This window comes from Periophthalmus magnuspinnatus, chromosome 9 (assembly GCF_009829125.3).
Source record: "Periophthalmus magnuspinnatus isolate fPerMag1 chromosome 9, fPerMag1.2.pri, whole genome shotgun sequence".
Taxonomy (NCBI): Eukaryota; Metazoa; Chordata; class Actinopteri; order Gobiiformes; family Gobiidae; genus Periophthalmus; species Periophthalmus magnuspinnatus.
The window spans coordinates 11,024,700-11,047,138 of record NC_047134.1 but is presented as its reverse complement, the minus strand read 5'-3'; the positions used below and the strand labels follow the sequence as shown (position 1 = coordinate 11,047,138).

Sequence of the window (22,439 nt, the reverse complement as noted above, 5' to 3'; positions counted from 1 at the left end):
GTACCTCCGAGCTGGTCCTCTTTGATAACTCAAAAACTCATTTAAAAGTCTAATTTATCCCCACGAGGAAAAGCGCACACATGGGATACATTTGCCCATCACCTTCTGTCCAACTACAGATGGAAAACTAACCCTTATCTGACCGAACACATGCAATTGTGCACATATTTTCTTTGATAAACTGCTGTACAATTAATATAAGTGTAAGAATAAACACACATGTGAAAACAAAACTGCAAACACTGCCATTATTTATGTAACAAAAAGCATTCTGTCGCACAATAACCCTGTTCAGACAAATTGCACCTACATATTTTTACCAATAAACCCTATAATTTACCACGTTTTGCAATATTTAAAATTAAATTCCAGCCTATATAATTATGTTAATGTATAAACACACTATATATAACAATGCAAAAAGGAGTGCATCTCTTTTGCTGTTGTTTTTTTGTACTCACTGTACATTAACTAAATTGAATATAACTTCCTAGCAATGCTAATAATAATAGACCTAATTGATAAGTGGAGGATTTAATATAATTTGAGTTTAAAAATAACTAGAGTGACTTTGCAGAACGTAAAACCCTGCGATGTGATGAATGGTCGCGTTGTGTCGTGTCTGGAAGTTGTAATAACTCGGAGCTAAACACTCACTTCCGACCGGTGCTTTTGGTGAGCGCAGTCCCAGGTCAAAGGTCAGAGGCTATAACAACAGGAGCACGGTACAGGGGCAGAAACAGCACAGCGGATTGTAGCGGGGCAGGACCGCGGGGGGCGAGTATGGGACTCATCCCAGTGCACAATGGAGCCGCATTCCAGTTGAAACATTGTGGCATTATGGATACTCACTTCCACCAAAACAAAAGGATTACCTCTCAGGGGCTTCTGGGAACATGACTCTTGGGAATGTTCACAAACCATATACTAATGTCTTCAGCTTCTCGTGTCACCAGCAGGGGGCGTGACACTGTTCTATATCATTTTCACAACAAAATAATGTATGTTGTGCTGAGAAGTTGTGAGAGATTCCAATATTTAAACACAATGCCAATTTCAAAAGCATTCATTTGCTTTTGTAGACTATTTATGTGAAGTACTTTGGCCAGTTAAAGTTGTATATAAATGCAACATATAAATAAAATTGAGCTGAATTGAATTAGACAGTGTAATTTAACAAAGAATAACAGTATTAATAACAGTTATCATGTTTTCTTAAAGTTCTTATGACGAAGATGATTCAAAATTTCATGAAAAGTCAAATTTTGTCTAATATATGAGATTATTTCCAGAATTGATACTGTTCAAATTAGTGTTTTGATATGTTATAAATGACGCATAACCCTACTTCACCCTGTGGCTTAATATGAAAGTATAAATTCCTTCAGACTTTAACCAGGTAAAACGTATAAAACATCTTGTTACAGTAAATGCCGTCAAAGGTATTTCAGACTATTTAAACATGATGCTGCACGTTAACAGTTGCAAAATGTATTCACCCTCGTGGTCGGTTTCAAAGGGTGTTCCTCTGTGACCTAAAAACTACACAATACAACACAAAAAAGCCACATTTTCAAAGTTATTCTGTTGTAAATCCTCAGGGGAAACTGGAGAGACTGACACCTGTCCTGTCCACATCAGAGCAGCAGATTAAATCACTAAGAGTTACACAGAAACACACAGGACAGGACAACAAATATCCCTCGTTTTACATTGTTATGAGCAAATAATAATGCATTTTTTGACCAGCATTACGATTGCAATTTATGTTTTAACAGTAGGATTCATTTTAAATTCACCCACATTTGAGAAAAACACGAACTGCTGAACAAAAACAATAATCTCATGCATTTCAAGTGTAAACTGCACAGTTGTTGGTGGAACTGTGTCACTTGAACAATTGTAGCCTTTGTCACAATTAACAATCCACAATGCAAAGAGTAATGCTGTGATTTGACTGATATATTGAATTATCAAATTTTCATGCAGAATATATGTTTAATGGAACAAGAATTTTTGGGGGTCAATATTTATTTATGGAGGCTACATTTTCTTTGTACTAGTAGGGAACATTTTGTCATTTTTCTGTACTGCAATACAATTCGAGCTGTAGGGGATTCAATAAATAACTTCTATGACTTTTTTTATAGAGACAAATTAAGTACTAAAGAGTTTCATTCTGCTACTTATTTATTGCAGTTTGTACAAAAGTTTTTATGGGGATAATTCTACTTCAAGGTTATTCTGTCAGTGGCATAAATTAGTTTCAATATTTATCGTTTATATTTTTCTCCAGCTTTATATTTAATATTTGTTCTCGTGACAGCCTAATACTGCAGCCCCATTACGATCATTTTAACACCAGTCTACCCGAGCCCATAATACAACACTGCCTTACTTCTGTGTGGTTAGAGAAAATAGGCTCTTCCTGTGACTGCCCATTTGAATGAGTGTGATAATAGCTCTTGAATGCCCCTGTGCATGCGCAAATATTGACAGTGTCCCATTATTATACACAATGGGAACAATCACTGTTTGTCCAAAGCCCGTCCGAGTCCGAGCGCTGGAGGCAGATGTCACTGAATATGTAAAAAGAGACAAAACGCCAACAACGAGACAGCGGTGCCAGCGAGTAACATCTGACTTTACATCAACTGTCCCGGGGTGATGTCTTTATTTTTGCATTCTCCCTGAAATTCCACATCAGCGGGATTATCTCGATTTGAACGACTGCCAAGAGCAACTTCATGAGGGTCCATTTATTTAGGATTTAACTTGTACAAAATACCTCTTCTCCACTAGACGCTGTACAAAACCTGCTGTATTTTATCTCTACAAAAGGACAAACACACAGGATTAGTTCACGTCTATTTCTCAATCAAACATCACAAACAGACCAGACTTTAAGTTACAGGATACATAATTAAAATGTCTGGATTTATGCCAAACACTAATCATTTGTCTCCCTTAATCATGCACTTTTTTTCAGAACTTTCAATCAAACCGAGATTATTATTTTTTATGTCAAAGTTATGTCAAACCGATAAAACTTTCTCCAATGCCTTAAAGTTTTCTAAAAGGTGAACTTTATGGTGGTGGATACGTCACCTGCTCGTCTCCATGGAGATTTTATTGCCTTACCTAGAATGTTCCACAGTATGACATTATTTAACTCCATGGAGACGAGCAGGTGACGCCACTGAGCCAAGTCACAGGTCAAAACTGAAGAAGCGACCCTGCTCAAACTAAGAATACATATTTTTCAACAATAACACCATATGGACTAATTGAATAAATACAAAAAACATACGTTTAATGCCATACTGTGGAACATTACTGGAAAAGCAATAACATAGTTTAAAAGGTGTACTATGTAACTTATTATCATGATTCAAATGACATACAAACAGAGGAATTTCCCGTTATTTGTTTAAACAAAACACGTAAAACTAGATCATTTCAAAACAACAATTAAACACGACCAACTCTTAAGGCTGTTATTTACTCATTAAACCTGCAGTTTGCGTCGCAGCTCACACACCGCGGTCAGCCGCCTGTGGACAGCGTTGCCATGGCGCCCTGCCCCTCACTTTGTGGAAAATGAAACCTGAGAGGAGACCGGGCCATTGTGGAGTTGACTCCTGCACATCTTTAAACAGAAGCACAGTGGACATCAGTAACCACCACAGTGACAGCAAAGGGCAGCAGTACAGAGCACAGCACGGTCCAACGAGGGGCACGGAATTAACTCAGCCGCATAGTTCAACTGTTGTCCAGCAAGTCCAAGACAAAACTGTAAGATCAGGACTTTGCTCAGGGAAGATTAAAGCTAAAAGGTCATTTATTTAATCAGGTGAATGTACTTAAATACTGTACAATCCCCTTTATCAAACTCCCTCTGTTTATCTGGGTAAAGTAGTTCCCCTCATAGCAAAAGAAAAACTATTCTGTGAACTGGACAAAGGTGTTAGAGTGAAGAGAATTGAAGTTGACAATTGAATTTTTCTATTGCTATGGATCCCATCTGGACAACTGAGGGATTACACAGACATAGTTCTACATCATGACATTAAAACATACTTGTACCAACTTAAACTAGATTTATTGAATTAAAAATGTACTTCTCTAAAACATTGAACACGTGTAAAGAGTAAAAAGCTGCTGTCAGTTGGGACGATACCATCAGGTTTGCATTTATTATAGGCCATAATAAGACACCATGAAGTTAAATATTGATGTTTGCAGGGGACATAATGTTTCCTCTAGTTTACCAAAACCTGTGGTAAAATTCCAGCTCTAGCACCAACTACAGACAAACTTGAGTTACTTCTTCAACATGTGGCGCACAGACCACGGGCCTCTGCTGCTGAACAGTTTAAAGCCAAGTCGATAGCATCAGTGTCACCGGGGAGTCAGCCTCAGTGTAAACGCAAACCGGACGACCACAGAAGGAAATCGTTTATGGAAGTAATGTTACAGTTTGACCAGAAACGCCCCAAACTTCTGCACAAGACTTTGATGCACCAAATCAAAGCCGTGTTACCGCAGCTAGTTAAGATTAGAGGCTTGGCTGTAAAACATGTGGACCACCTCACACTCACCATGAATTTTGAGAACAACATGTGACAAAAGGAGCATGGGAAACTCGGGAAACTATATGGTTAATATCGATAAACTATTTAGTCTAAATAAAAAGCAAATTACGTGTTTGTGGTTCTGTTCTGCACTCTTCTCTTCAAAAGTTTTATATTATATTGTTACAATAATTACAATATAGACTTACTGTTCAATAAATGACACATGGAACTATTATTTTTGGGGTCAATCGTTATCGTGGGTGCTTTTTCTTTCAACTTTTGCTTATTTTTCTGCACTATAATAAGATTTGAGCTGATGAGGCCTGAATAAACAACTTCTAAGACTCATTTTATCATTTATCGTCTATTTTCTTCATCAATACATCGTACTTCAAGCCTAGGATTTATGTTTTTATTTGTGTGCATTGTGATTTTAATGTGCTTCTTCTTCTGTAACGCACTTTGACGTATGAATTGTGCTCTACAAATAAAACGTGCCTTGCCTTGCGAAAATATGCAAGAACATGTGGGTTAGAGGGAAGATTATTATAACTACAATCGTATTCCACTTTAATCCGTCAGCATCGCTCACTACAATAACATCTGAAAGTCTGAGTTATGATGTGAAATTGTGCAAAAAAAACTGACACATGGCCATCATCCAGAAGTCATAGCTTTTTACCCACAATGCTTCACAGTTAAGTCTTCAAAAGCCACTGAAAACTAAAGACAGATCAGGTGTTGCAGCTGTTCACACAAATGAAACCTGACTCACTTTTGACCACCACAGACACAACAAACTTGAACCTCTCCACACAAACGAGGAATGTGAATGAGCAGCCATGCAAACGTCCCATAAACGGATAGAAAAAGTGCAGCTCAGACTTCTGCATGTGCGATCCAAGCAATTAGCGCACTTCCCTTGTCCTTTGGGAGCGTGTAATTATATTGGAATGAGCGGTTTACATTCTCCAGCAACAGGAGGTCAAATAAAACTAATTTTACTGTGTAGCAATGTGTCCATCAATGCATTTACTGACCAACAACAAAAAACTCAACACAAACTCACCTCACTTTAGTCTGATATGTCTCCACGTTATTTAGTAATAGCATTTCCCACCGATGCAGCTCGCAGTTACGGCACAGACAGGATCCCAGAGCAGTGAGGGATTAGCACCGAGACGTCAGCCGCCACCGTCTCACATGCAGAGCGCCAGCCAATCAGAGCGCGCCTCTCTCTCTCACACACACACACACACACACACACACCCACACACACACACACACAGACACGCAGAGTAACCTGACAATGGTGGACGGTACGGGAGGCAGTAACATGAGAGACTCCTGTGGGCAGTGAACAGGCATCCCCAGCTGGACGCTACTCTTGTTGCGTGGAGCTTTTGAAGTTTGGGGGTAAATGATGGTAAATAGTTGGGAAATAATCTGAATGACTTTAGCTTCATGGTTCTCATCTATTAACCAAATTAATTCAAATATTATTGTAGAATCTTTTACAATAATATAAAATAGTTTTTCCTGCAAGACATCTGTAGTTTTAAGAGTGATCAAATGAGATTAAAGTGATAAGTCTGAATGTGTGCAAAAAGTACAACAGAAACACATCCAAACAATCACTCATAGGTGCAGAAGTCGAGCGATCAAACGGGTGTTCAAATCTTGGACCAAAGAAAACTATAATTGTATTGCATATATAACACAATACAGTGCTTCCCATGGGTTTATACTAAGATTAAGTCGTTCATATTTGAATTATTTCATTTAATCACATTTTTAAGTAGAGACAGTTGGCCCTTATGATATTGTGGTTCACCTTTTGCGGCCTTGCTCTTTCACAGATTTTTTTTGAGTGATTTTGCTTTTTTACAGCGTATGAGCGTGCATTGTGTTGTGCGTCCTGATTGGCTGTTGGACTGTAGACCATTGTCCATCAGTCTCCTCCGTGCTGTGTCTTCTGTACAGTACAAATTGTGTTCAGACAGATTTACATAAATGTTGGATCGCAGTGTGACTCTGAAGTGCTGTATATTTGCAATTTGTTTTCTCCCACTGACAAAACCCACATGTTGATGTTGATGAAACGTTCTGCACCGACAAAGGCGCCTACGAAGGTTTGACTTTGAGAGAGTTTAAACAAGAGAGAAATGTGAGAAAATGTTAATGCCTGTGTGAGAAAAGTGTATAAAGTGTGTGGTGAGGGGTTTTACAGCAAAAAACATAGAATTGTAAAAAAATAAAGCTGATACTGATACGGGTTATTTTTAGAACGTGACCCCTGCGATAAACGAGGGACCACTGTATATCACATACTGCCTCTACTTATCAAAAAAAAACGCTGATTACAGATTGAGTTACTTCTGCTTGACAATACGCAGAATATCTAATTTGTTTTACCACTTTTTTTTGCTCAGCTTGTTTTTAGACTATGGGGCGAAATGAGACTGTGACTTACTACATAACCTTTAAACTATGTACTGGTAGTGTAGAGAAATGTTCTAGGTGATTCTTAGTATTTAAGTGTCCTTCAAAGCCTCTGGGCGACGTGTGATGAGCTGAAAACTAAATCCTGAAACACAAGTGTCAGTATATATGTCATATTGCATTAACATTACACATTCCAGATTGGTAACGCAGTAGTCGCAGTAATTTAGAAACCTTGGAATTAGTTCTTCTGGCGTATAACCAAACAGAAGACCCTCTGCTTGTTGGGGAATGCCACAGTGAACCTTGGCGTGGTCTGAGCATGTCTGCATACGTCGCCATGTGTCTGCATAGCTATGGATTATCACTCTATCAGTTTGTGAGTGGATTCCCCTCGCACCTGCCCCGCTCTGCTTAAAGACACCAAACACCAGGGGGGTTTCACTGCTCTGTTTTTTCTAACTTCTTACTCTTTTCATTCACAACTTCAGCGAGAGGCTACTGACAGACCGTCGCTAACAACTACTTCCTCCGTGCACTTAAGGGAATGACACAGGTTACAGTTTGTCAGCTTAAGTTGATCTTTAAACAAAGCCCTTTACTGTATTCGCTGGGACTATAACATGTGAGTGTTTCGACAACATCTGCACTGTAATCCCACCTGAACTTGGGATTCCTTTAGCAGTCACATAAACTCGTATCTGTGCAGCTCAAAGTGAAGCGTTTATTCTGTTTTCTGATTACAGCCTTGAGAAACAAACCACAAAATGTAACAAATCATGTTCTGTGTAATTACGAATGTCAACGTTATTGTTATCAGTAAGAGTAATATTTAATTTAAACATGTTGGGACACAGATCGGAAGAGCTGCAAACATTAATCAGAATAATGTCTAAACAAATTCTAAAACATGTGCCAAAATATTAAAGATAGCAGCATTATTGAATCAAAATACCATAGTAATTTGTCATTTTAATTAATAATATTCAAACTAAACCCTTTTTCTATACAAAAGTATTTTTAAATTGTCGCCTGGTTAAAAATCTCCCTATAGGCCAGGGGTGTCAAACTCAATTTCACCGAGGGCCACATCATCAAAATGGTTGCACTCAAATTTGCATAGATGTAAAAAAATATCACTGTGTAACTGCGTATCTCCTGATAAACTGACATTTTAAGACAGTCATACGTTTTAATTTACCTTGTTGTGGGCCATATAAAATGACGTGGCGGGCCGCATTTGGCCCCCGGGCCTTGAGTTTGACACATGTGCTATAGGCATACAATAGAAATAATCCTTTGACTAGTTGAGTGATTAAAAAGACTAGTCAACTACATAAATACTTGTTAGATGCAGCTCTACTGATGGAAGGCCATGTTTTACAAATAAGAAAAACTCTATTCACTTATATTTCATAGACCCACTCAAGTACTGAGGGGGGGAAAGGATGAAGGCATGAAGGAAAGGATTAACATACCACGAGACAAAACATCCAAGCACAGCACTTAAGGTTTAGCCCTGGTTAAGCCGACTTCATCACAGAACACCCTCATTCACTCATTCACTTTTGTCATGAAAATCAACCAAACTGGCACAAGTTGAAGCACGTTGCTGCTGAACCAACTATTCTCCAACTTAACGTCATATGACGTGAATGTATCCATGAATGAAAAAGAAAATGTGCAGGTTCATCGGATCATCAGGGTTTTATAGGACAGAAAACAAAAGGTTATCAGGACCAGAGGAAGACGGCAGCTTCCTCAAAAGATTTAGATGAAACACGCTCAAAGATCAAAATTATATAACATTCAATCAGTAATCAAATATCTTAAACAGAAAAACTAATTTGAGGACAGACACTGTCAATATTAACAGCAATGGCATTCACATTATTTAGTTTGATGTGTGAAAAAACAGACAAAAACAACCCCACCATATTAAAATGATTTAACACATAGTATAAAGTTAAAAGGTGTCATTTTTGACCCTTAGTCCTTCTGACATAATGAAACACTTTCCAGAGATTTAATCACTGGACTAATTGCTTTGTTCTCACCAAATTTGAATTTGCTGTTCCTGAAAATTCTCATAAATTTCACAGATTGTGTTGACACTAAACAAGCTGAAACGTCGCTCATCTGTTTCCTGACCTGTGATGATTTCTGTGGAGGACCTCAAACTGTTAAAGTTCAGTGGCTCAAAGTGGTTTTCATCTCATAATAACAGGACGGTCCCTGCCTCTTCTCCCAGTGTTCACCCCTCACTTTGAGAACAGCTGTAATAACTCCTTTCACCTCCACGCACACAGACAGCGCTGTAATAATCCCACAATGAATGAAAGAGCTCGACCTTCCCCAAAACCGCCACAGAAGACGTATATTTAGCTTTCACGTGCTCAAAAAAAAGAGCACAGTAGTGCAGTTCCCAGTGTGTGTACAGATGTTCAACCAAAATTACAACAAAGTGGTGTCTCTGTAATTTTATGCAAAGTTTGCAGAGGAAAGGCTCCACTCTAACCCTGTGCTGCAAACTGGATTGTCCTGAGGTTTCAGTTTTCAAACTTAAGTTATGTGTCTGGTTCAGTTTTAGTGCAAAGCAGAAACCATTTACTAAAACTATTTTTACAAGGTACAAGATTTTAAAATGGGAGGCCTGATGCTATACATTTAATTAGCTAAAAAGTATATTGTTTTGATATCCAAGCATTTCAATCTCTTCCCAAACAACACTGATGGGAACCATTCCAGATTGATAAAGAACTCAAATCAGAGAGCTACACTCCAACGTCAGTGTCAGCCAGGTTACATCCACACAGATTGTTATTTCAAGAATGCAATTCTTATATATATATATATATATATATATATATATATATATATATATATTACATATACATCTATTTATTTATTTTATTTTTTAATCACAATTTAAATGGCCTACTTTCTGCTCCTGGAGTTCATCTGTCCTGATGGAGACACTGAACCTATTGCCTGTTTTGCTTTTACTGTGAATGGTCCAGTTAGTGATTTCAACAACAGAATTCTTCTGACTTATCTTCCTTTATCCTTCATTTTCATGAACGCAGCCTATAAGATACTTTTCAAAATCATTCCGCCCTAGTGTAAAGCTGCTAAAAAGGCCAGGTCAGTAGATGTGATGTGTGCAGACAGTCCGGTGGAGTGGAAGTCATTTTCACTAAACAAACAGTGGAGGAAGCAGGAGGCACCAGGCACAAGCTTTGATCATGTGGACAGAGGGGTCGTCTCACCAAGGTGTAAATTGAGAGCGGGCTGCCATATGTCAGCTAATGTGCTGATGCAGAGAAACAGCACTAAGCCTCATGCACCAACCAGAGCTACTGTACTGTGCTCCCACAGATCTGTTTAAAACACTGAGCAAGACAAGATCACTGAGTAAGACAACAGGAGTCACTGTGGTATGTGTACGGCAGGATAATACGGACAAAAAACGTATCATGATATTAGAGACAAACATTGTGATAAGAGTATAGTTGATCTAAGACTGTTTATGGAGGCTTATAATATTTCAATGTGTTTGTTTTGGGCTATAGTTTCTATCCTTTGCAGAACCTTCATAGTCAGTGTTTAAGTCACTCTGGGCTTTAGCCACGATCTCAGTCTGTCCTTTCACAAATGAGAGCTGCACTGCCCACAAAATTACCACAACAGTCCAAATTTCATATCATCTCCAAACATCCATCACCACAGATATGATACAGCCCAGAAATGCTCCAGTATATGGTCCTTGCCTTTTACACTTAACTGCAACAAGTGGAGCAGATCCAGGTTTACAAATTTGTGCAAAGAAAAGGGAAGGATAGAGCAAAATAGGCAATTTTTTTTTTTTTTTTTTTTTTTTTTTACAGCTATGTGATTTTTAACACGTGTGGTTCAGGTATAGAGTCAGACCACATGTTTTTTTCAATACTGAGGCAAGAAACTTTACTTTAGTTGCATCTTGTGTTTTACTCTTACACAAAAGTGCTAATATACAGGCTCATGTCACTAGTTAAGGACAATTCCTCCACACAAGACTGTATCCAAAACAATAACTGGATACAGATTTATGTACCACAAAGTTTGATTAACTAACAATAAACACATATAATGATACTGATTCAGGACACTACTTATGTTTCCTGCCTTACTGAGTTCCCTCATGAGAAAGCATACATGATGTTCTGTCCTTGACTTGCCCTTATTCACCACCACAGTATGATATCAGCACTATTATACCAGTGATGATAAATAAATAGCCCACACAGGAGTTTATAGATAGATATAGATAGGCCTAGATGTAAGACTCGAGTCCACAAATGTCAAGGACAAACAAAAAAAGCATACAATCTGTGTTTACCTGCATGTTAAGGAGGTAAATGTTTGAGGAAATAGTCTTGTGTCACTACAACATGCAAATCCAAACCAAGGTGAGTCAAACATGGCTCATGCAGTCAGGGATTATCACAGATCACATGAAAAAGCCAAGGCACAAGTGTGAAAAACAAGTTGCTTACCATATATGCTTTAATCTGTATAACTTTTGTGTTTAAAAAGTGCACGGTTTGCATTTCCCTAACCTTGGATTGAAGTGTGGGCTCAAAGTTCAGCCTCTGTGCGACATAAGTAACGCCAAACTGCACGACACCTGAAAATAATGAGACACTGCTCTGGCCTAGAATATGAAACAAGGCCAAAACAACATTAGCAGTTTAAACATAAGCCAGTTTAAGCAGAAGCACTTCATTGGATTGCGTGATTTGCGCGCAGCGGGGGCCACCTGACCTCCAAACGCAGCGAGGGCGCACGGACGTTCCTCGGTCAAGAATCCGCAGTTCATGTTGACTGCGCATGAAATAAACCTCTACACACATTTCCCCACGTTTATAAACTACACTAAGTGGATGATGAAGTCGGTTTCTGTCGTGAGCTACAGGTTGTTGGAACTTACCGACCAGGAGGGACCTTGTGGGACGTGAATGCGGCTCCTTCTCGGCGTCGCTGCTCCAGAAAGTCGCGGTTTGAGTGGAATTAAGTGGGATAAAACTTCCAGATGATGCAGTAACGTGGAGCTGAGCACTTTTAGGACGCAGTGCGCGCTCTGGCGTCTCCACCGAAAGCCCCTTTGTACTTGTCCGCTCCAGCAGCAAGTAGTTAAATCTCTGTCATGCGCACTGCGTGTCTCCAGAGCCGCTCACTCCGCGCGCCCGACGCCCACGTGAAGGTCAGTGTGAGCTCAGCCAGGTGCGTTTACCTGTGTCAAATGTGTGGCCCACCGCCTGTAGGCTCAGCACAGAGCTCTGGGTGGGCCTGTTCATTTGCTTTGGATACTACTTTAAATTATTAAAAATGTTTGTCATCTAAGTGATCTTTCAGCTTTATCAGAATTGTACGTTCATGGGAAAAAAGTAGAATAAAAGTTGTTTAAACATTAACTACGCGTTGTTTAAGTGATTAAAAACAGGCTTTACATAACCTAAACACACCTAAACAAACTTAAGATTTTTACGCGCTGTGGCTGTGCGATAGCGCCATCTGCTGGTTGAAGTTTAAACACTCAACTCACATCAAGCTGCAATCACCTCACCACAAAGATATGACTGTTATTGGAAGATGTTTATGACCTAAATGATGAGCTAAAGTGCATTTATTTATGTTTATTTGAGATTTTCCACCAATAAAACACAGACATAGAGGTGCGTTTAAAGACGTGTCTAAGACCTACAGTTTATTTGAGCCTGTTCAAATCCATCACTCAGTCCAAAAGTGTAACTCTATCTGTAGAAGAGACTCGTGGGTCACATGATTTTCACACTTAATGTCACAATCTCGTGGTGCTCCGGATGAACCCAGCTTTAAGACCACAAAACTTTTTACTCAACTCAACTCGACAATCTAGAGTTTTGAAATCTTTATAAAATGTAAACAGACTCTATTGGGTAAAACTATTGCAGTTTAGGTATGTCCTGAGTCCATTCTTCTGGTCACATCCCTTTTCTAAGGCTATTATCCGTGCACAGTGTACAGAGCGGGGCCACGCCTCTTACGCACTTCTGGATTGGCTCCAGTCTCAAACTCCCTTCTCTTGTTCCGTGTTGTTCTGCATTTAAAGTTCTGCAGCCTTTTCTCGGTTCGCATCGCCAGGCTGCACCATCCGCCACCATGTCCGACCAGGGGACCTTCGACACCAACGTGGTCACTGTGACCCGGTTTGTGATGGAGGAGGGCAGAAAGGCAAAAGGCACGGGAGAAATGACCACTCTTCTAAACTCTATTTGCACAGCAGTCAAAGCCATCTCCAGTGCCGTGCGTAAAGCTGGAATCGCCCATCTGTGAGTAAACATTTCCCCGTGTCTGTATTGAGTAGAAGCCTTTTACTTTGCCTTAGACTTTCTTTGTTGAGTAGTTGTACATTTTGTGCGACTAAATGTTCGTTTCGGTTCATCCACGTTGGCACAAAGTGGGAATTCAGGTTCTGAACGAGCCAATCAGGAAGAGCATAACCATGTCACACCCACGTGTCCTAATAGTGTAATCTCAGATTGCATCAAATACACTTCAGGGGTGATGGGTAAAAGATGAAGTATTGTGATATTTAATCGTTATAAAACATGTTATAAGTGCCTGGTTTGCAGTGTTACTAGTGGCTGTGGCTAATGTGGCTGCAAAACTTTCTTCATCAGTTGTGACATACAGAGACATGCAACAGTCTTTCTTGGGTCTACATCCTGCACTAACCAGCTCTTCTGTTTCTTCCTCTCATTAGATATGGCATTGCTGGTAACACAAATGTGACGGGTGACCAGGTCAAGAAACTGGACATTTTGTCCAATGACTTGGTTATTAACATGATCAAGTCGTCCTTCACGTCCTGTGTGCTGGTGTCTGAGGAGAATGAGAGGGCGATCATTGTGGAACCAGAGAGGAGGGTAAGTCGTACCACGCAGCAGGTCTAATACTGCCAGTGTCAGAATACTGATTTATGTGATTTGTTCTCAGGGAAAATACATCGTGTGTTTTGATCCTTTGGACGGTTCCTCAAACATCGACTGCCTTGTTTCCATTGGCACAATTTTTGCCATTTACAAAAAGGTATTTTTTAGTCACCAAATTATTTCAACATAAACAATGTTTCTAGTAAAGTTGGTTTGATTTATTGATTTCATTATTTTGTTTTTACATACACTTAGGTTACAGATGATGAACCAAGTGAGAAGGACGCCCTACAGCCGGGCAGGGACCTTGTAGCTGCAGGTTATGCTCTTTACGGCAGCGCTACAATGATCGTGCTCTCAACTGGCAACGGTGTCAACTGCTTCATGCTGGACCCAGTAAGTGTCATTTATGAACTATTAAGTCTTATAATTACCTCCGACAATAGTGCATGTAATCTCTTTCTTGTTCCACTGCTATAAATCAGGCACTTGGAGAATTTATCCTGGTTGATCGAGACGTGAGGATCAAGAAAAAGGGCAAGATCTACAGCTTAAACGAGGGCTATGCCATGCATTTTGATCCTGCTGTCACAGAGTACCTGGAAAAGAAGAAATTTCCTAAAGTAAGAAACAGATGATAATGTTGGTACTGTGCTCCCTTTGTGTCCTGATGTGTACTTTGAATACGTGTAGGACGGCAGCCAGCCTTATGGGGCGCGTTACATTGGGTCTATGGTGGCAGATGTTCATCGGACTCTCATGTACGGAGGAATATTTTTATATCCTGGAAATACTAAAAGCCCCAACGGAAAGGTATAAAGACTCACCATATTTTGAGCATAATTGTTAAAAAAATATGACTTCAAACAAACTAAACTTTCCTTCCTGAAGCTGCGGCTGCTGTACGAGGGAAACCCCATGGCCTACATCATGGTGCAGGCCGGGGGCATGGCCAGCACCGGCTATGAGAACATCCTGGACATCCAGCCTGAGGGCATCCACCAGCGCACCCCAGTGGCCATGGGCTCAACAGAAGATGTGCTCGAGTACATCGCCACCTGCAAGAAACATGCCAAGAAGTGATGAGCCCTGCAGTCCAATCAAAACCTTTATGTCCACAACTGTGACGTCTCAGGGACTGGGACAGATGACCGAATACTGAGATTTAATACATTTTTAGCTGTATTATTATGTCAGTTTTTCTTTTAAATGAAATGCAAAAGTAATTACATAACATGTGATAATGGAATGAACAAAGCAATTATGTGCAATATCCATGTTTGTAAAACATGTATGAATGTTAAACATCAACTGCTCAAGACCAAAAAGTGCCAAAGACAAATAAGCTTTAAAATGAGAAGAAGTCAGTTTACCTCATCCTGTGCCTTAAGAATGACCAAAAAAAAAAACTTTGAAGGACCAAAACTGTCTGGAAGCATAAGATGTCTTATAATGTGAACTACAAATGTTGAAACAGTAAATCAAAAGGTTTTGTCAATATTAAACTTTTATTAATGCGTTAAAACTGTGTTGTTGTTTACTCTGTGTATACTACATTTAGTTTTAAGTATGATTTTTAAAAAATTTCAGATCCAGATGAAAAGCTGCATGTAGATAGATAGACAGGCTGAGATAGAGACAGATCTGGACACAGACTGGTATTTGAGTTAAAGGCCACGGAGCGGTTAGGGAGGTCTGATGACATTTAACTTTGATTTGAAGTGTCTACTCTTTGCAAGTCATTTGAGCCTCTGGGCTCAAACAGTATTTAGAAAACTAAATGAATTGTTTCATTGTGCCTTGTTGACACTTGGTTTGCAAAACTTTGCCAGCATAAATAAGAAAATAACATGCCTTTGTGTCTCCTATTGGACACTGAGGACAAAGAGACAGGAATGCAAACTACTGGTGACTGTGGTGAGCAAAAAATAATTTTAAATCTGTTACACGTGATCTGATGGTTTGTGACACATGTTTCTTGTTGAACGTTTTCTTCAAATGTCCTAAATAATGGTGCGTGTAGGGTGCAGAACACTATGTGTATGTCACTTGATCCGCCTGGGCTGTGTGTGTCTGTACACACACATACACACACACACTTCCACATGGCTGCACTCAAATAGACACGGGTGTGTGGGGGACTGACAGGGACTGGGTCTGATGACAGTGCTCACTCCTCGTCTGTTCTTTGCAGAGCGCTGCAGCACAGATCAGAGCCCACCAGGATGTCGGACCAGTCTGCCTTTGACACAGATGTGTGGACCCTCACACGGTTTGTGATCGAAACAGGGCGACAGGCCAAAGGGGCCACAGGAGAGCTCACTCAGCTCATCAATGCTATGCTCACGGCTATCAAGGCCATTTCTTCAGCTGTACGCAAGGCTGGCCTGGCTCACCTGTGAGTGCACACACACACACACACACACCCACACACACACACACACACACACACACACACACACACACACACACCCCCACACACACACACACACACACACACACACACACACACACACACACACACACACACACACACACACACACATTCAGAAGGTCAGGGGTCAGGGGCGAGACTTTAGTGTGACTTTAGAGGCATGATACCTAGTGGTTACATAAGAGTCTTAAAATATATTGTAAAAATATGTACTTTTGCCAGTTTATTTAGTTAAACAATCACTGTGCATTCTAATGTTTCACTAAGATGTTTCAAATCCTGCCTTAACACTTTAGAAATAAAACTTTGCTGAGGTGCATGTTACAGTACACTATTTGCATTCTGTTTTAATTTTATTTATTTATTTATTTATAGCGGACAGTGCATGTTGACCAACAGTAACTGTTTAACATGCCAGAATTAGCCAAGAGGCTAGTTTTCATCTGTTGTCCGTTGCCATGATGTACAGATGGCTCCTTGCAAATTTAAATAATTTACAGAGGACACAGAGAATAAAATAAAAATAAATGTGCATTTACAGGTGTGGTAAAAAGGTAGAAAAGCATTAAGTCTTGAGCAGTGAATCATAGCAAAGACAAGCGAAGTGAAGGTTATGTTAAAAAAGCACAAGAAAATAAACAAAGGGCCAATAAAAAGATTTGTTGAAGCAGAATTACAGAGGCGCACATGCAAAGGGACAAACACTAGATGGCAGCAGCAGGAGTTTGGTGTTGACAGGTCTGATTTGTTAAAAGCCAACGTTTAAATTGAGACTTAAAAGAGTTGTATGTGGAGCTCTCCCTGATAGTTGTAGGGATGCTGTTCCACCCTTTAGAAGCTCTAACAGAATAGGCTGATTGACCAAATGCTGTCTTTCTGAATGGAATCAGACAGTCTCCTCTTGAGGCTCCTCTAGTGATGCGGGTTGAGCTTGATCTTAGTCTAACAAAGTCATTGAGCGGTGGAGGGGCGAGTCCATGTAAGATTTTATAAACAAAGCAGGCATCTGTGAATCTTATCAGATTCTCCCAACTTAAAATATTATATTTAGATAAAATGCTGCAGTGATGGATGTGGCGTGGTTTTTTGTCTAGAACTTTGAGTGTCTGTTTATACAGTGATTGTAGTGGTCTGAGTGTGGTATGGTTGGCCTGGGACAAGCTCGTCAGGCAGTAAGTCAGGTGTGAGAGAATCATGGCGTGCATGTAAATATTGGCTGCTTGTGTGGACATAGAATTTCGGATGAATCTGAAATTTGATAAATTGAATTTGACCCTTTTGATGGTTTGTTTAACATGTGACTTAAAATTAATATGTGAGTCGATTACGATGCCAAGGTACTGTGGATATGAATCACACATTATGCAAACTCAGGGAAAAATAAAATTTGTGTAGAAGAGAACAAGGCAAAAAATTCCAGTATTCTTTGACGTCTTGTGTTTGCTCAGACAGGGCATCGCTGGCTCTGTGAATGTGACTGGAGATGATGTGAAAAAACTGGACGTGCTTTCAAACGACCTGGTGATCAACATGCTGCGAGCCTCATACAGCACTTGCTGCATGGTGTCAGAGGAGAACAAGGACCTCATTGTCACCCCAAAAGACAAGAGGGTAAGGACTATTTACTGATCAGGCCACTGGACAATAGACTCAAGTGGAGTAACTGTACTGTGTCTGATTAGTTGATATAGTGTTTAATCATACTTAGGAACATTTTAGACATAGATAGGGGAATATTTTAGCCAAAAGAACAACTCAATTCCCAGTGAGACAAGCCGATAGATACAATAAAAATGATCCAGGGTAACAAACATGCTTTTATTTTACTATAGTTTCGTACAAAATGGGACTTTAACTTAACAGCAGCATGACATGTACAAACAACAACCATAAATGTAAAAATCCAGCGAATATTTGTATCCTCATGAACACTGTCTGTATGTTTTAACAGGGGAAGTACGTGGTCTGCTTTGACCCGCTTGATGGATCCAGCAACATTGATTGTTTGGCTTCAATTGGCACCATATTTGCCATTTACAAACGGGTCAGTACCTGCCTAGACACATGGTGCATGTCACAAAGGAAACAAATACTATATCAAAAAGTGTCAATATTTGCTTTTATTGAGAGCACAGATAATACAGAGGGCTTTTAAAGGGAGGAGTGGTGCAATTTTATATAAAAATCAACACTAGTAACTGGGGTCAGACAAAAAAGTATTGTCTCTGTTTGTACAAAGTTTCTTGTTTCTTCAAAGTGATGCAGAAAACAATAGTTGGAAATTCAAATCTGTAACTGCAGTAGCACTCAAGATACACTAGAGGGCGCCAACAGCAGTCTAATTAGTTGCAGTATTGGTCCCTAAATGTTTTACTGGCTTTTAAACTTAATTTTAAAGGTTCTGATCCATTACCCAGCAACAAAAACACAATATTGTTTAGTAAAATGCATGTACCCTCCTCTTCAAACTCTCTCTTCACACAAAATGTAGAGTCTGTACATGGAAACTAAAGGTTGAAAGTATATAGAATATTGAATTCTGTAAACTGGATAAAGGTTTTTGAAATGTTATTTTGCTGGGTGACTGAGAGGATTACACTGCTACAAAGTTGAAGGGCTAAATGGGGTTACTTTGACATATTTTTATTTAATGAGATTATAATTCCAGACATGACGTAGCCCATTGTAGAATACTAAGATGATTTAATTTGTGTCCTGGCTGTAAGGTAACTGAGGGAGAGCCCAAAGAGGAGGACGCGCTGCAGCAGGGGAACAACATCGTGTGTGCAGGATACGCTCTGTACGGCAGTGCTACTCTGGTGGCCCTGAGCACTGGAGCCGGACTCAACTTTTTCATGCTTGATCCTGTGAGTCCTTATTACTGTCCCTTTTACAAGTCTGTGTCTACGTCCCTAAGTGAGTTTTATTGTTTTACAGCATTACAATGAAAACATACCTGCCAATTAAACTGTAAAAAAACCAAAGACTACAGTTTAATCTAGAATAATAATGTATAGTAAAAGCTTTAGTTTGGATTAAGTTCATGTGTATATATTTTACTCCTGATTTAAAAATAATAATAATGAAGATGTATCATGTTTTTGTGCAGGCTGTTGGTGAATTCATCTTGACCGAGAGGAATGTGAGAATCAAGCCAAAAGGAAAGATCTACAGTCTGAACGAAGGCTACGCAAAATACTTTCACCCATCGATAAATGAGTACCTGAAGCACAAGAAGTACCCAGAGGTGAGACAGTGCAGTCAAGGTTAAAGTATAAGACTGATCCCTACAGGAAATGTGTCCCCTGCGTTTGACCCATCATTCAGTGGAGCAAGGGCAACCTCTCAGGAGCAGTCACGATAATTACTACCAGTATATCGACTTATCGTTCAATATGTGAAAGCTGGAACAATTTATTTTGGGGCTCAATATGTATAGCTTGTACATTTAGTTTGACAAACTGGGGAGATTTGGGGTATTTTAATGCAGTAAAATTTGAGCTGTAAATGGTTAAATAGGTGACTTTGATATGGCTAATTATTAGTTCATTCTGCTATTTATTTGTTGCAGCTCATGTCTCTTAATAATCCTGTCTGTTTAAAAATAGTTCACTGGGATTATGTTGCAATCTCATTTATCGCAATATTTCTCTGTCGCATAAATCTTGCTTTAAAATGTTTTATAGTGACAGACCTAAGAGTCAAGACTACCTGAACGCTTTTGCCTCTTGTACATGTTTGGGTGACCGGATTACCTGGACAAAACCCACTGAAAACTCTCACTTAGAATCAAATCCCCAGGACCTTCTTGATGTGAGGCAAGTGCCCAGATCTAGCCCGTGTGCCACCACTCGTTACAAACAAAATGCTGACTCTGTTATAGTCTGGATGCACCATGTGATGGGGTCATACAAACAGCAGCTCAGACAGGATACAGAGGAGCAGTCAGCTGAGGCACAGGATGAGCTCACAGCTGCTGGACTTCCCTGTTCCCTTATACATGTCCACTTAGCACTTCACAGGCCTCTGACTCAAACAGCTTTACTATAGTATTCAAACTGTGAAAGATACTGAAGTGATTTCCTCCAATGCTAATCTCAGCTCTAATTACTAATAATACACTATACAATACACTATGTACAATATATTATCTAATTTAAAGTACTATCCAACAGTATCAGCCCTCACTTGTAACATTAACACACAACAGCCTTTTTCTTTTTCTGGGAGTTACATAAACCACAGCACTTTCAGAGATGATACATTCATAGAGATAACAGAGTTTGAAAGATGCTTTGAGACATTGATAGAACTATCTTGTGATGATATGAAAACAAAAAAAATTAAAATAGCTTGTCAGCTGTTGTGCTCCATTTCACGTTCTGTTGCTCAATAATATAGGCAAAGTTAAATCATTCATACACCGGAGAAAGTCGGGAAATAAGCAGTAAAGGGTTGCACTACAGTAATTCCTCTTGCAAGTGCAGCATTTTAGTTGTTATATCTTTTTTTAAAGGGAAGTATGCAGTGAGTACACCCCCCACACCCCCTTTAGTTGTAGGACGTGACTCAGCAGGCACATGACACTTTACTTTAAACCATGTGTTCAATCACACAATACAGTGTATATCGTTTGATGGACCGTCTTCTAGTTACTCACGTTTAATAATATCAGTTATTATCTGAGCTAGTCTAACACTTGTTTATGTTGTGATGTTAAATCCAGGTCAGCTGTTTCAAGGACTTTGACCTGGACACTGTTGTTTTGTAAAGCACTGGGTTAAAAAAACAACCCACTAAGTGAAAAACACAACATGGTTTGGTATATCCACATAACTTCACATTGGATTAATCGGCTTCAAAGGTTTAGATACTTCCCTTATAATATTGTGACAACTTAATAAGCCATGTCTAGGCCTTGTCCCACCTGTTGAAACAGAACAGAGCTCAGATCTTGGCCTTGGACCAGCTGTAACATGTCATATCACTAATACTGGGTAATGTCAAATTGTTAAAAAGCCAACACAGAATGAGAGTTTGGTCATGAGATGCCTGTTTAAGCCAGAGAAAGAAAAGCAGGAACATTATTATCTATAAGACATATTGTATCTTATATGTTTTGCTGGTACACACCACACAGCAGAGGAGCTTTACATCCACTGTTTTAAGTGTTTATTATTAACAGATTGTCAAGTATTAACTTCAAATGCCAATTATTTGCTGACATAGTGTCACATTTCCTACAGGATGGCAGTTCTCCCTACGGGGCCCGCTATGTTGGCTCTATGGTTTCTGATGTTCATCGAACCATTGCCTACGGTGGAATATTCATGTATCCTGCCAACGAGAAGAGTCCAAAAGGAAAGGTACTGTGCTTTTGATCTGTTACAAAAATGTAGTTCATTTTGTGATTAAGTCATCACATTTTTATTTGCATACAATTAACACTTGACCACACACTGTAAGAAATGTACCATTTATTGTCACAAGCACAAATGACCATGCACTTACACAATACTATATACTTCTCCAGCTCCGTCTGCTGTATGAGTGCAACCCCATTGCCTTCCTGATCGAGCAGGCGGGTGGCCTGGCCACCACAGGCACACAGAGGGTCCTAGACGTCCAGCCAGAGGCCTTACACCAGCGAGTACCCTTTGTGGTTGGTTCACCTGATGATGTCAACGAATACCTATCTTTTGTTCAAAAGTATTCATAAATATCAAAGCACCAAATAAGAGTGAAGGCTTGACATCCTGAGGTCTTATGTTAACCCATTTCACCTGTCGCTTTTGTATCAAAAAGGAAAAACACAATTGTATTTTTGTTATTGCACAAATTTGTTAGAATGGCCCAATTAAAAAGGACTTTTCTTCATTTGTATTGCGTCCTCAGGTCAACACACTCCATTAATAAACTTGAATTGTCAAACCAGGCTAACGTGGGGCATCTTAAGCACAGTTGTGTTTTTAAGTTCATATACACAGTGCAATTATTCTAACTTTTAAAACAACACCCAGTCATACAGTTTTT

The 22,439-nt window shown here is 39.5% G+C and overlaps 3 protein-coding genes across 3 annotated transcripts in view; 2 read left to right on the top strand and 1 right to left on the bottom strand.

Moving 5' to 3' along the window:
- The window catches only part of kank1a (KN motif and ankyrin repeat domains 1a), a 30,235-nt gene extending 17,954 nt beyond the window's left edge, over positions 1–12,281 (bottom strand). Inside the window, exon 1 of the mRNA XM_033972072.2 lies at positions 11,989–12,281. The gene's annotated coding sequence lies outside the window, so the exon portion shown is untranslated. The remainder of the gene's footprint in view (positions 1–11,988) is intronic.
- An 824-nt stretch (positions 12,282–13,105) lies between these two features.
- Positions 13,106–15,467, top strand: LOC117375758 (fructose-1,6-bisphosphatase 1-like). The gene is made up of 7 exons (XM_033972075.2): positions 13,106–13,369; positions 13,804–13,966; positions 14,037–14,129; positions 14,228–14,368; positions 14,458–14,595; positions 14,666–14,785; positions 14,864–15,467. Exons 1-7 carry the CDS (start codon positions 13,200–13,202, stop codon positions 15,053–15,055), a joined length of 1,017 nt encoding a protein of 338 aa, XP_033827966.1. The 5' UTR covers positions 13,106–13,199; the 3' UTR covers positions 15,056–15,467.
- Positions 15,468–16,102: 635 nt separating this feature from the next.
- On the top strand, positions 16,103–22,287 carry fbp2 (fructose-1,6-bisphosphatase 2). Its single transcript, XM_033972073.2, has 7 exons — positions 16,103–16,370; positions 17,855–18,017; positions 18,358–18,450; positions 19,133–19,273; positions 19,516–19,653; positions 21,653–21,772; positions 21,940–22,287. The coding sequence occupies exons 1-7, from the start codon at positions 16,198–16,200 to the stop codon at positions 22,123–22,125; spliced, it is 1,014 nt and encodes a 337-aa protein (XP_033827964.1). The 5' UTR covers positions 16,103–16,197; the 3' UTR covers positions 22,126–22,287.
- The last annotated feature ends 152 nt before the right edge of the window (positions 22,288–22,439 follow it).